Below are 14,740 nucleotides of genomic sequence, written 5' to 3' on the forward strand. Positions count from 1 at the left end.
ATCCCATGGTCCAATTTATGCCTGTTTTTATTACAAAAAGCCAAGGTAAATGTAGAGACAATGATCAAGACTTGTGTGTATAATGTCTCAATTGGCATTTGACATGCTATACATGACTTTTTGGTTTGCAAAATTGAGGGCAAATTTTGGCCAGGGCATAGGAGAAATTCCTGTACTTTGAATAGTGCCTTAGTATCTTTAACATCCACCTGTAGAAGAATTGTTATACTACAGAGGAGGCTATTTAGCCTGTCATATCTTTGCAGGCTCTCTGCAAGAGCAACCCAGCCAGTTTCACTACCCTGCCTTTTCCCTGTAGCCCTGCAATTCTTTTCCTCTTCAGATAATTATTCAATTTCCCTTTGAAAGCCACTATTTAATCTGCCTCTACCACACTCTTAGGCAGTGCATTTGAGATACTAACCACTTGCTGCCTCATGTCACTTTGTTTCTTTTGCCTTTCACCTTAAATGAATGTCTCCTCTGGTTCTCAACCTTTCTGCTAACAGTTTCTCCCTATCTACTATGTCCAGAGCCCATGCCTTTAAACACCTCTATCAGATCTCCCCTAAACCTCTTCTCCAAGGAGAACAACCCAGTTTCTCCAATCTACCCATGTAATTGAAGTCCTCATCACTGGAACCATTCTTGTGAATCTTTTCTGCATCCTCCCTAATGCCTTCATATCTTTCCTCAACTGATGGAAGGAACACCCGACAATGCTGCACTCCGCAGTACGAAACAAGAGTGCCAGCCTGGAATATGTGCTTAAATTTTGAAGTGGGGTTGAATCCAGAGATAAGAGTGCCACTCATGAGCCAAGCTGATATATTTTCCAGGGAAAATCAGATGAAATTGCAGAATATGATCCTGAAATCCCATGCAATAAAATTGGAATTTCAGCTATTCAGTCACCAAAAAACTAGTAGCTAGGTCATGTGGTCAAAAATAGATGCTTCTTAGTGCTGTTAATCAAATGCAGATCATTCTTACCATTGTAAATGTCTGCCCTGAACTTCATATAGTGATGGTCATCTACAATACGCACATTTTTTGTGGGGTGAACGCCCACGTTTTTCAAGTTGAGGGATGTTAATGCAATAATCAAAATTCTTCCTCTTTTTATACCGAACATAGGAACATAAGGACATAGGAAAAGGAGTAGGCCATTCAGTCCATCGAGCCTGCTCCACCATTCAATTAGATCATAGCTGATCATCTACCTCGACACCAATTTCCTGCACTATCTCCATATCCCTTGATGTCGTTAGTCTCCAAAAATCTATTGATTTCTGTTTTGAACATGCTCAATGACTGAGCTTCCTCTGGGGTAGTGAATACCAAAGATTCACCACCCTCTGAGTGAAGGAATTCCTCCTCATCTTAGTCTTAAATGGCCTACCCCTTATCCTGAGATGATGTCCCCTGTTTTTGGAGTCAGGGGAGGGGTGGTGTAGTGATATTGTCACTGGACTGGTAATCCAGAAGCCCAGGATAATGCTATGGGGACCCTGGTTCGAATCCTACCACAGCAGATGGTGGAATTTGAATTCAATAAAAGTCTGGAATTAAAAGTCTAATGATGACTTTGAAACCATTGTTGTAAAAAATCCATCTCATTCACTAATGCCCTTTAGGGAAGGAAATCCCTAATTTCCTCCCTTTAGGGAAGGAAATCTGCTGTCCTTACCTGGTCTGGCCTACATGTGACTCCAGATCTACAATAATGTGGTTGGCTCTTAAATGCCCTCTGGACAAGGGCAATTAGAGATTGGCAATAAATGCTGGCCTAGCCAGCAGTGCCCACATCCTGTGAACGAATAAATAGAAAGCCAGCGGAAACACCTTATTTACATCCAAAACAAATACAGAACTACCTGGAAAAACTCAGCAGGTCTGGCAGCATCGGTGGAGAAGAAAAGAGTTGACGTTTCGAGTCCTCATGACCCTTCGACAGAACTGTTCTGTCAAGTTCTGTCGAAGGGTCATGAGGACTCGAAACGTCAACTCTTTTCTTCTCTGCCGATGCTGCCAGACCTGCTGAGTTTTTCCAGGTAATTCTGTTTTTGTTTTGGATTTCCAGCGTCCGCAGTTTTTTTGTTTTTATTTACATCCACCCCTGTCCAACATCACCAAGCAATCCCAGTTTAAGCAAAGCAAACAAAGAACCTGCATTAATATAGCAGCTTTCACAATGTTTCAAAGTGCTTTACAGCCAATTAATTTTGTGAAGTGTAGCCACTTTTATATTGTGGAGAAAAGCAGGAGATTATTTGCACTCAGCAAGATCCATGAAGTGTAATGAAGTACATGACCAGATCATCTGTTTTAAGTGATGTTGGTTGAGGGATAAATATTGGCCAGGACATTGGGAGAACTCCCCTGATGTCCTTCGAGCCTCATTGCAGGATCTTATCCATTTGCCAGAGAGACCAGTCAGTGCCTAGATTTAACTTATCAAGCAAAAGACAGCACCTCCAACAATGTGGTACTCCACTGAAGTGCCAACCTGGATTATGCATTTAAATTTCAGAGGTGGGGATTGAATTCACAAACTTCTAATTTACAGACAAATGTGACACCCACTGAGCCAAGGCTGACACAGGTTGTCCTCTCATCATCTTAAGGGAGCTGGTTTGATCATGGTTCATTAAATAATGCATAGCAGCAACTCATAATTTATCACTTCAAATTGCCTCCACCCCTCTCATGACCAAAGCTTCACCTAAGTGTTATATAATGTAACGTATTCTCACTGTAAAAGCAACCAAGTTTGGAAAGACGAAATATGTAATTGTACTGCTTAATGTTTTTCACGATGTGAACATGGTGTGAAAATTTCACACGCCCACCGTTACACTTAAACTGAAATCTTGGTGTGAAGACACTGTCATGGTAACAAGCAGAGCACTGATAATGCCTAATAAAATCTAATCACCACATTTTATGCCTAGCAATCTCAATAGCAACCACATAAGGATCAGAAGTTTAACCATTAACTGTCTTTTCAGGTTCCTACCTTAAAGGTAAAGGATTCATTAAAAGTGGGGTTGAGAGTCTTGCGATGAACTTTGGTCTCAAATTTTTTCTTCTTATCTGGCAAGAGGAAAACTTTCACATAGGGATCAGATGTTCCACCAATATCCAAGGCAGCCAGTTCAGCTGCCTGGATAATCCCGACAATGAGCTGAAATCACACAGAACAAGTCATTAGCATAAAATAAACAACCACAGAGCTCCAACTGTAGTGCCCAGGAGTCCTGGACAGGCAGAGCAGCTGTTTCCTAACAAGACAATCTCTCGGCAGCTTGATCTTTTGGCAAACCCAGTGGGTAACTGAGCCATATGGACCTGGGAAGTGTGATACCTAATTTCTGTCCTGTACTGAGTTAGCTGATCTCGGCCAAGGTGGCAGTAGAAGGAATACAACTTGTCTCAGTGCTCCTGGGACAGGGCAAGGAAAACCGGCTCCTGATCATTAACCCATGACCTCCTACTGGAAAATGGGCATGGGTGGGCAATGGGTAAGGAAAGGGTCCAGCTCAGCTGCAATATCTTCCCAGTTCAAAAGCTTGTCAGCAATTGCTGTGCCGACTCAGAAACAAAGACTGGAAGAAGCTGAGGGACAATGTTACCCATGCAGGTGGAAAAAGAACCAACTAAAGGTCAGAATATCAGAAACTGTTAAATTCTGTGATGTGAGACGCTTACACATTCAAGTACCTGGAGTAACCGTTGCTCTTTTTCACTCCTGGCGCATTTTTAAACATATTGTTCTCAGAATCTGAACAATGCTGACAAGCCTGCATTTATTGTCCATCCTTGTTTCCCTGACAACTAAGTAGCTTGTTAGGCTACTTCAAAGTGCATCAAGAGTCAAATACATGGGACTGAATTTTAACTTTCAGAGACTCTGGTGGGAACTCAGAAGTTTCAGGACCGTGTTTTATCAGTGGTCTATTGAACCAACCATTAACATCTGACTTCCAGGTTGCCCAGCCTATTAGTGAGTGGGTGTCATGACAGCCTACGTTAGTCTCTATCAGCACTATTACTTAAAGAGACCCTGTGAGGTTCAGACTTGAAGCAGTGTAGAAGTAGTGGACAGCCAAAACCTAGGACACTACCCAGAGTCCCTCAGGTAGTGTCCTAGGCCCAACCATCTTCAGCAGCTTCATCAATGACCTTCCTTCCATCATAAGGTCAGAAGTGGGGATGTTCGCTGATGATTGCACAATGTTCAGCACCATTTGTGACTCCTCACATCTGAAGGAGTCTGTGTCCAAATGCTTCATGCCCTGGACAATATCCAGGCTTGGGCTGATTAGTGGCATGAATGTTACTTGCCACTTAAGTGCCAGGCAATGACCATCTCCAAAAAGAGAGAATCTAGCCATTGCCCCATGACATTCAATGGCATTACCATTGCTGAATCCCCCACTATCAACATCCTGGGGGTTACCATTGACCAGAAACTGAACTGGACTAGCCATATAATTACTGTGGCTACAAGAGCTGGTCAGAGGCTAGGAATCCTGCAGTGAGTAACTCACCCCCTGACTTCCTGTCCACCATCTACAAGCCGCAAGTCAGGAGTGTGATGGAATACTCTCCTGAAGCTCTCCTGAAGGATGAGTGAAGCTCCAACAACACTCAAGAAGCTTGACACTATCCAGGACAAAGCCTGCTTGATTAGCACCCCATCCAAAAACATTCATTCCCTCCACCACCAACGCACAGTGGCAGCAGTGTGTACCATTTACAAGATGCACTGCAAGAACTCATCAAGGCTCCTTCGACAGCACCTTCCAAACCCATGACCACAACCATCTAGAAGGACAAGGGTGGCAGACACATGGGAACACCACCAACTGGAAGTTCCTCTCCAAGTCATCCTGACTTGGAAATTTATTGGCTGCACTTCACTGTTGCTGGGTCAAAATCCTGGAACTCCCTCCCTAACAGTGCTGTAGGTGTACCTACACCACATGGACTGCAGCTCTTCAAGAAGGCAGCTCACCACCACCTTCTCAAGTGCAGCTACGGATGGGCAATAAATGCTGGCCTAGACTGTGATGCCCACATCCCATGAATGAATAGATACAAAAATACTCTGCCCAGATGGAGGCTCAACGTGGCAAGGCAGCATCGTGCTTCAGTGATACATTCCTGGAGATAATAAAACAGCTGTAAGGACCTGCAGGGACATCTGAGATGCGATGAAGAAGGCAATCATTGAAAATATGGCTGCAAGTGGCAGAGGAGGACAACATTAGGAGCGTGGTGCTACATGCCTGGACACAGCACCACAATAGGTTTTATGACCTGATTATGGCAGGAAAGGTTAGTGGCATGACATGTTCAAGTATAAACCCCCTCTTCTACCTTCCTAAGCCTTTTCCTGCACGTCACTTCTCATACCAGCTTTCAGGTGCAACCACCCATCTCTTGTTGAGGTACCACCTCACAAACCCATCTGACCAGCCACCACTAACACCATCACCATATTTCAATGCCATACCTATCCCTCACAGTGACTCTCCACAAATGTTACCCTTCCATCCTCTCTCAGGCCCCAAAACCTAACAACATCGGCCAAGAGCATCTGAGCAGTTAGAGCAGGGAACAGAGCAGACTGCCTCTAGCTTTGCTGAAGCCACAGAAGTAGCACCGTACCAACAGATGTAGAAAAAGGAAGAGAACGGATTTGTATTTGGGCAAGGATATTTAATTGGGTGCTTAATATGGTGTTACATTGTAACATTCCTGTTTCACTTTTATGAACCATAACATTTATTTTCCCGCTCCATTGCCTTGTCCTCTCCATTTATCCCTACACCAACCAAGTGGTCTTCTGCCTTGTGAAGAATGGTAAGATGAGAGTTAAAGATGAGCAATGGATGAGAGGGATGAATTGTTTATTATGGGCCTGCTTTGTGCTGGGAGCTGGGGATGACCAGTGGTTCAGAATTGGTGTGTCGAATGGCTGCGCTGTTTCAGATTAACTGAAGGATGCCTGAATCACACCGTCTTGCGCATCCCTGGCAGCTATGTGTGAGGCTATAAGCACCCTTGCTACATCAGGCTCCTCCCCCACCTCCTGCTGCTTCTCCTCCTGCTCTAAAGGTGCACAGTCCTTGTTGCTACGCAATGTTGTGCAAGGTGCAGCAGAACACTATCATTTTGGAAACATAATAAAGGGAGTCCCCAGATATGTCCAGGCACCTGAATCACATCTTCAGCTTGCTCAGTTACAACTCTTCAGCTCATGTGGCTGCTGATGTAGCTTTCATTGGTATGAAAGTTTTGGCTCCTTACAGATGTCATCAGTCATGTCTTCAGAGGCCCTTTTCTCCAAGGAGCCATGCGCTGACTCGGCTACAAAGTGTGTATGTTTCTGGAAGTCATGACAGGTGCAAGATAAACATATCATGGCAGTTCACTGGGAATCTTGCACAAAAGCCTGATGCTCTTTTGGTGGTTGCACACCAGCTGAACAATGATGGAGTGGCATTGCTTTTGGTTGATTGCCACATGTGTGCAGCTATGACTCCCTGGACCTGTAGGAATCTGGTCACAGCGGCAAATCTAAGTGCATGCTCACTCTGACCGGCCACATCGGTAGTGAAGTGCACATAAGCGCCGGCCCTGGTAAATACGTTAACTGTCACTTGTGTGATGCACTTGTAGGTAACAGATTGTAAGATTTAACAAATATCACCAGTAGATTGCTGGAAGGAGCCACACATGGAGAAATTCAGGACTGTGGTGAGCTTGACTGCCATTGTCAGTGCGTGCCCATCTGGTCCACTTGGAAAGTAGACTTCTTCCAGGAGGCTGCAAATGTCAGAGACCATCTGATGGGAAAATCTGTGCCTCTCAAGGAGCTGGTTCCCAGCTCTGTCCGGGAAGCTTATCCTCTGCTAATATACCCTGGTTCGGAGGTGTTGCCTCTTGCGAGATGCTGCTCTGTGCTCATCCCCTCTCTCCAGTGGAGCAGCAGGCGGCTGTGGTGAAGGCTACTGTTACTCCTGTTTCTGCTTTTTCCCATCTTCTGGTCCAAAGTGTAGCTGCATAAACAATTCCCAATGCTGCTGAGAAGGCTGACAGCTGGGAAGTGCAAATCAAAGGTAAAAAGACATCCAAGGTAGTAGTAATGATTCAATGTATTGGAAATCACCACCAAAGCAGTGAAAGCACACAGTCAGAACAAGTCCTGTGAGCAAACACCTTTCATTAGGCAAGGAAGCAGGTATCAGACCTCAGTATTTGAAGCATTTCTTGCCTGCGAATTCTGCAGCTGCTTCAAATCCCATCGCCTTGTTTTCCTTGACGGGTTCCAGGGAGACTGCAAAACCTGTGCACATTGTTAAGTTCAGAGTTTGGGGTTAAGAGAGCAGCTAATGGCTATTTTTTGTATTTAAATGGCAGACTTGCCTGTCTCATGGGGGCTCTTGCATGCTTAGAACACACTCAGATTAATGACGAAAGTTACCAGGTTCCTCCCAGCTTCCTGATATGACGGGACCGAACCCGCCCCTCCCGACAAGTTCAAAATTGCCCCATATTGTGGGACTGAAATCATGGAGAGGCCATATTAGGTTGGGGAGGAAGGGGCAAGGGGTCAAGTTCCTTTCCTTGAGGACATTAGGATAATCCGGTAGCTTTCATGGTCACTTATTTTTCTGCCCACAGATGCAATTATGTTCAATTCCACAACTTGATGTGACTTGAAATCATGTCCTCTTGTTTGCTAGTGCACCATAACCACTATGGCCACAGTGTTTCTTAGACAAGATAGCCACAGATGACTTGACAGCTCTGCTCTCCAGTTCACTACTGAGGCCTGCAAGAGCAGCCAAGATGACTAGCTGTCAGAATTACTCTCTCCCAGGCTGGGAGAGCTTCAGTTCAACATGATCCAGCCAAGGCCAAGAATTTGCTGTGTCTGTGAATCCCCCCACCTGCTGCAGCCTGGCCTCTGGTGAATCGAAGAACTCCAATTATAGCCGTGATTAAGAAACTTCTCCCTTTACTCACAAGATGATTATAACTGGGCAAACAGGCATAAGACAAACGTGAAGAAACTTTAGGTGCAAAGGGAACATAACCCTAACTGTTAGATCACAGAGTGAGACATTCTAACCATGCCAGTCCTGTTATATGCAAAGTGAATTGAAACACAAACCTGCCCATTCTGGAAGTCGTAATCCAGGGAATATTGTAGTTTTCCAAGCTTTTCCTCTTCTTTTTTTTCATCTCCAAGTAAACTTGGATCCAGATCTTCCACATCTGGCTGTACCTTGAATCCCAAAGTAGAGGGAAGATGAAAATTCATGCACAACCACATGTACCATCCCTTCATTACAATACACTCCCACATCTAACTTGCCTCTTTTAATTGGGAAACTTAAACCGTGAACCAAGGCATCATAGTGGGTAATTTTCTTAGCCCCCCGCACTAGCAAGATTTTCTGACCCTTAAGATGAATGTGGGGTATGCACACTGGAATTTCTAATCTGTGCCTCTAAATAGGCAACACACCCCTCCGGCAGTCTGGACCCATAGCAAGGGCCTTTTAGAGAAACGCACAACTAGTGCTGAAAATTCAATGGAGATAAACCAGGATTTGACAGGACCAAGGTCAGATTTTAAACCGGAAAAGGAATGGAAACTGAGGAATTGTACAGATCCTAGCCAAAAAAACAAGTTTGAGTAGGAGACAGTTTGACAATTTCAACACCATCAGGAATTTAATTTACTTTAATCCTTTTATCACAGAACCTTACAGTTCCATCATGTATTCCATCTACCCTGTGCCTGTCCATTCTACAGTAATCTAACTGCTTGCAAGTTGTTAACCAACATTCTCCCCCAACACTTGCCTGCACCCAACACTATAGATCTTGACGATAGTGTTAAACATGTGATAGTGAGTCGGAAGTACGTTTCACATCGCTCCCAATTGACTTCAATGGAAATAAAAAATTGGGTGAGATGGTAAAGCCAACTTGCCATCACTCGTTTTATCACTTAAAGCCAAGGTCTACTCCAACCAGTCTCGGCCCTGTTTCCACTCAGCGACATTCATTAATTAACTGGTAGTAAAGTGGAACTGGCCAACCCTCTGTGAAAACACCAAACGTGATGCGTGCATAAATAAACATTAAAGTAACTGAAAAGTATATGATAAAGATATTATATCAATTTTTGTAATTGCTGGATCAATGGTGTGATAACGCAATAGAGAAAGTAAAACAGCAACAAAACTTTCAGTAATGCCAAGAGGACACAGGTTCAGGATTGTGAAGGTCAAAATGAGTACAGATGTCAGGAAATATTTCTTTCCATAGAGGATGATCAACAGCTGAGAGGGTTTCCAGGAAGTGTGGTACAGGATTCATTTGAAAAACAGATGCTGTGACAAGGAAGACAACAGGATTGCATACCACATGTATGGGATCAAAGAAGCTCAAAGAGTCTTCTTCCTCCAATCCTATCTTATGATCTTATGGATAAACATGTACCTGATCCGAGCAGATAATTCCAGAGCTCGCGTGTAGAATTTCACGCACGATTTCTATGTGCAATTAAAATTCTTGGCAAATCAGTTAATGCAACATCTGGGGTATAGGTTACATCTCCATACAGGGCTTTATGATTTGAAGCTGGCGAGTCATTTATACACTATATATAAATTGAAACGTTTTACTAATTTACCAGGAGAAAAAGTTGCAGACATGACTTTCACACAGTGAGCACCCACTTCCCCCCACCACCCACACTCACCACCCCACCCCTCACCCTGACAGAGCATCATGTTCCTGGGTTTGTGATCTGAACTTGCAAGGTTGTTCAATAAAGTGTCAGCTTTGAGGCAGGAGAGATTTTGATGTGGAAAAAACGGTGACCGTTTGCAGCAACAAAACGCTTGGTGTGGAAAAATGTGCAACAGTGAGGGGAAACAGTGCAGCAGCGGTGTGTTTGATATGGAGGATTATGCAGCGGTGGTGTGTTCTGGTTTAATCACTGAGTTCTGTAATCCAAGCAGGACTGTTGTGGGAGTGCTTTGGTTGCTTTATGTTTTCCCAAACTGGAGAACCGAAAAAGAAAGATTGTCCATCACCTTCTGCCACCTCCGCTGCATTTGGGTACCAACAGAGATAGCGCCCCCATGGTCAAGCTACCTGCCAATACTCACTGTCCAGGCTCACAAATGAAGCCTGCCCGTTTGGTAGAGGTACCCGATAGCCATTGCTTGGTGAGTAACCATATTGGAATTCTAGTTCATATTTTCAGGCTTTCAGTGGAAGAGGAATTGGAGGAAAAATTAAGACCAGAAAACAAGTTTGAATTACAGTGGCACCCTTCATTTCAACTAATCCAACAGGAGCATTAATGACAAAAATTAAGGAAGGTGGTTTGCTCTCAAAGGAGGAAATGGGTGGAAGCAGTGGGGTGGGAATGATGGCCCAATATATATGATCATCCAAAATCGATTCTTCCAAATGCTTTGGTGTTCAAACACCTTTTGTAATTTCATGGCTTCCTTGAACTACGCTATTGTCGTGAAGTTTAAGATAATATGATATTTCATCCAAATGATTAACAGTATGTGCGCCACAGTGAATTAAGATTCCCAATAATTGTGATGACTCCCAGGCAAGTCTGAGAAACTCACACTGTCATTACCAGTGATAGATCACCAAATGTTATGAAATGCTGCCTGATGAGCAAGTTTGGAAAATTATACTCAGATGTTCATCTCAGATCATTTATCTGAGATAACATTTATCTCTGCTGACATTCATGCTCTGACTCACCATAAAGCTTAATTCTTCCTTCTTTCCTTCAGGGAAAAGAATCCTGTTTATTTCTTAATCTGCACTGACAATGGATATTCCTCAAAATAATCTAACTGTACATGTGGTCTTTGTTATTCCTTATTTGTTATTTAGTCTTTAGTATCTCTATTGCCAAACCATAATATAAAGAATCTGCTTAGGCCTCAGCTGCAGTATTCAACTCTGGGCACTACACCTCCAGAAGGATGTCAAGGCCTTACAAAGGGCACTGAAGAGATTTACTAGAACGGTACCAGGGATGAGGAAACTTCAGTTATGTTGTGAGACTAGAGAAGAGGGCTTTGCTCTCTTTAGAGCAGAGAAGGCTAAGAGGAAGTTTGATAGAGGTGACCAAACTCATGAGTGTTTTTTATACAGTACCGGTAATTAAGGAGAAATTGTTTTCAGTGTCAGTGATAACCAGTGGACACAGGTTTAAAGTGATTGGCAAAATAACCAGAGACAACATGAGGGAAAACTTTTTAATGTCAGTGGTTAAGATTTGGAATGAACAGCCTGATAGGGCAGTGGAAACAGATTCAATAGTAACTTTCAAAAGAGAATTGGATAAATACTTGAATGGGAAAAAAAATTACAGAGATAAAGAGCAGGTGACTAATTCGATAACTATACCAGGCATGATGGACCAAATGGCCTCCTTCTGTGCTGTATAATTCCATGATTTTATGATCTTGTTTGCTTTAATTTTTCATCCCAATTATTCCAATAGGCCATGTGTGATTTAAAGAGAAGCAGAAAATGCTGGGCATACCAGTTGTCTGTAAGCATTGCAAAGGGAAAAGACCAGTTAACTTTTTGGGTTAAGCCCCTTTATCGGCTTCTGATATACTAATATGCCTTTTCTCTTCACAGATACTGACAGATCTGCTGTGTATTTCAAGCATTTATATTTCCGATTTTAAGCATTTGCAAATCAACTTTTCTCTTTACACGCACAATTTTTATTTTAGTGTCATGATTTCCTGTTTTTTACTTAGTTTCCTGAGGCAATTGCGATAATAAACTCAAGAAGAAGTTATGAAACTTCTGAATTTTCCCGTGCAGCCTCTGTGTTGTTCACTTACCTTGTCAACGTATCTCTTTCCCAGATCTTTCACCTCCTTCATGTTGATTTGAGCTTTGCCCTTGTCTTTCCCTTTCTTTTGTTTCTTCTTCTTGGAGCAGCATTTCTTACAGACACAGAAGCAGCAGCACAGGAGGAGCAGGCAAACGACAATTATGATGGCAGCCAAGGCCCAAGGTGGTACTGCACAAGGTGGCAGGGGCAGGAGGCACAAATGCAAACGAAGAAATCAAAGTCATTTGCAAGCAATGTAATGATGCACAGATTTTTTATTAGGGAGATGGAACAACAGCAAATAAATGGAGTTAAGAAAAAGATCTCTGAAAGAGCTGTCCAACTGATCCCATTTCCTCACAGCCATTCAAATATTTCATCTTTAAGTACATATCCAACTCCCTTTTGAAAGTTACTACTGAATCTGCTTAAACCACGCTTCCAGGAATATAGAGTGAGTCCTCACTTAAAGTTATGGTTATATTCCCAAATATCACAATTTAAGTGAATCATGGGTTCCCCTGGGAATCAATACTAAAGCCAGAGTTGGTTTCCTTTGGACATTTCTCACCTAGAAAAAACAAGGTACAATGAACTTTGTAGTACTGTGCATTCCTAGCTGAAATAACTTGCAAAATAAAATACATCACTAAATATAAAAGAAATACAATAGAACAATATAAATTGTTTTTTAAAAATTACACTCACCTTCAGTACAATACCTTGAGATTGACCAGGCTCCATCTAATGGCAGAAGTTTGTCAGTGCAGGCAGCAGCTGAAGTCCCAGGACTGCGTGCACTTACCAACTTTTAGCATTAGATAGAGCCCAGGACTTCAGTGCAAATTCAGAATGGAGGCCAGGAGACAGAATAGGAGCAGCTGAAGTACAGACCCCAGGGACTAAGATAAGAACAGATGCCGAGAGGCAAAAGTGAAAGTCGACAAGGCTGGGAGTTGATAAGGCCGGGAGTCGGCAAGGGCAGGAATCAGCAAGGGCAGGATTCAGCAAGGGCGGGATTCAGCAAGTGCAGGAAGTGGCAAGGCCTGGAGGTGGCAAGGCCAGGAGTCGGCAAAGCCGGAAGGCAAGGGTGCTGGGGGAGGAGGTGGGACTGATGGTGAGGACAGAAGTACTGTGGGAATGGCCATGTAAGCAGGCTGGCCACAGATGAGGAAATCTATAAAAAATTATGTTAAAGTGAAACTGACAACGTTAAACGGATATATTGACACTATTAACAGCATTAAAGTGAAACAATGTTCAGTGAGTCAACGTTAAGTGGGGACTTACTATTTTCCAGATCATAATAACTGCATAAAGAAAAACCACTACTCATCTCCTCCTATGGTAGATAGAGGGAAACTATTTCTGCTGGTTAGAGGATCTAGGACTAGGAGGTATTGTCTAAAAATTAGAGTGTCATGATTCACAGGAGTGAAGCTAGGAAACATTTCTACTCACAAAAAGTGGTAGATTGATAGATTTTTGTAGACCAGAAGTATTAAGGGATATGGGGCAAAGGCTGGTATATGGAGTTAAGTCGCAGATCAACCATGAGCCTGATGGAACAGGTTGAAGGAACTGAGTGGCTTATTCTTGTTGCTATGGTATCTACAGTGTTTTTCTATCTAGTCTTTTGCAATGCAAATGGCTGAAAGCTCAGTCTGCCTAAGAATTTCTCACACATCAGAAACGTTTAATCTCTTCCATTTTCTACCAATTTGATCCCAAATCTTCTGAAAGCATTGACTTCTTACTGGTCTGCAATTCTATAGGAATCAAGGGTCTTCAACTACCAATACCACAGAAAGTAGTTGAGGCGAAAACATTGTATGTTTTCAAGGAGTTAGGTATAGCTCTTGGGGCGAAAGGGATCAAGGGATATGTGGAGAAAGCGGGAACAGGCTATTGAATTGGATGATCAGCCATGATCATAATGAATGGCAGAGCAAGCTCGAAGGGCTGAATGGCCTACTCCTGCTCCTATTTTCCAAGTTTCTATACCTCACTCAGTATAGACCAGAGAATCAAACCTAGAGCCTTCATGGTCTGTGTAGTTTAGTTACTCACTGTCTTAGCCTGATGCATTATCAGGAGAACTGAGTCATTTTCCTTTGGCCAGTCATGGGCACAAATTTATCCCAACCTCCCAAAGCACTTGGAGATCCTAAGTGGAGTGATAAACACAATTTAGATAATCATCAAAGTGCATTTGACATGCAGTGTATATGTTGTTAAATGTATAAAACTAATACAGCTGTAAAGAACAAACCAGTCTTGTTACTGGTGAGATAATAGAAAAATGAAAGTGTATATCATGGCATGACGTTTATGGCACAGAAGGAGACCACGGTATCTTATCCACTACTTTGCTGGAGCAATCAAAATAATTACCACTTCAGTCCTCTTTTCCCATAGTCATGTAATTTCCTGTTTCAAATATTTATCCACTGAATTAATGCAATAGTCTCTGCCTCAACTATTCCCTATGGCAAAGCATTTATTGCTTTTACAACTGTTGGTCTGAAGAAATTTCTCTCCACAATTTCTTAACGACAGTTCTGAATTCATCCCTCTTCACACACTCCTCAACCAGAGGAGTCAGATCAATAATTGTCACAAAACATGTTTTGAATACCTGAAGAACATTAATTTCACACCTGTATGCGAATCTTCACCTGTTATTTACTATGATTTAACACGAGTAAATTAGATTTCAGGTTGGCATCATGCAAAGTGACATTAATATTATGTTTACATTGGAGAACCACCTCACACAGTGGCTCCACAATACTGCTGCAGGATCCTAGTGCTGTG

General features: G+C 42.8%; 1 protein-coding gene across 4 annotated transcripts in view; it reads right to left on the reverse strand.

The window, feature by feature from the left end:
• Window positions 1–14,740, reverse strand: part of LOC121271781 (synaptotagmin-1-like) — a 74,959-nt gene that overhangs the window by 31,364 nt on the left and 28,855 nt on the right. For all 4 annotated transcript variants that reach the window (XM_041178050.1, XM_041178047.1, XM_041178048.1 and 1 more), the window contains 3 exons: window positions 11,931–12,112; window positions 8,189–8,302; window positions 3,020–3,187 (listed from right to left, as the gene is read on the reverse strand). In XM_041178050.1, the coding sequence (XP_041033984.1) occupies window positions 3,020–3,187; window positions 8,189–8,302; window positions 11,931–12,112 (464 nt within the window). The remainder of the gene's footprint in view (window positions 1–3,019; window positions 3,188–8,188; window positions 8,303–11,930; window positions 12,113–14,740) is intronic.

Source organism: Carcharodon carcharias, chromosome 31 (assembly GCF_017639515.1).
Source record: "Carcharodon carcharias isolate sCarCar2 chromosome 31, sCarCar2.pri, whole genome shotgun sequence".
Taxonomy (NCBI): domain Eukaryota; kingdom Metazoa; phylum Chordata; class Chondrichthyes; order Lamniformes; family Lamnidae; genus Carcharodon; species Carcharodon carcharias.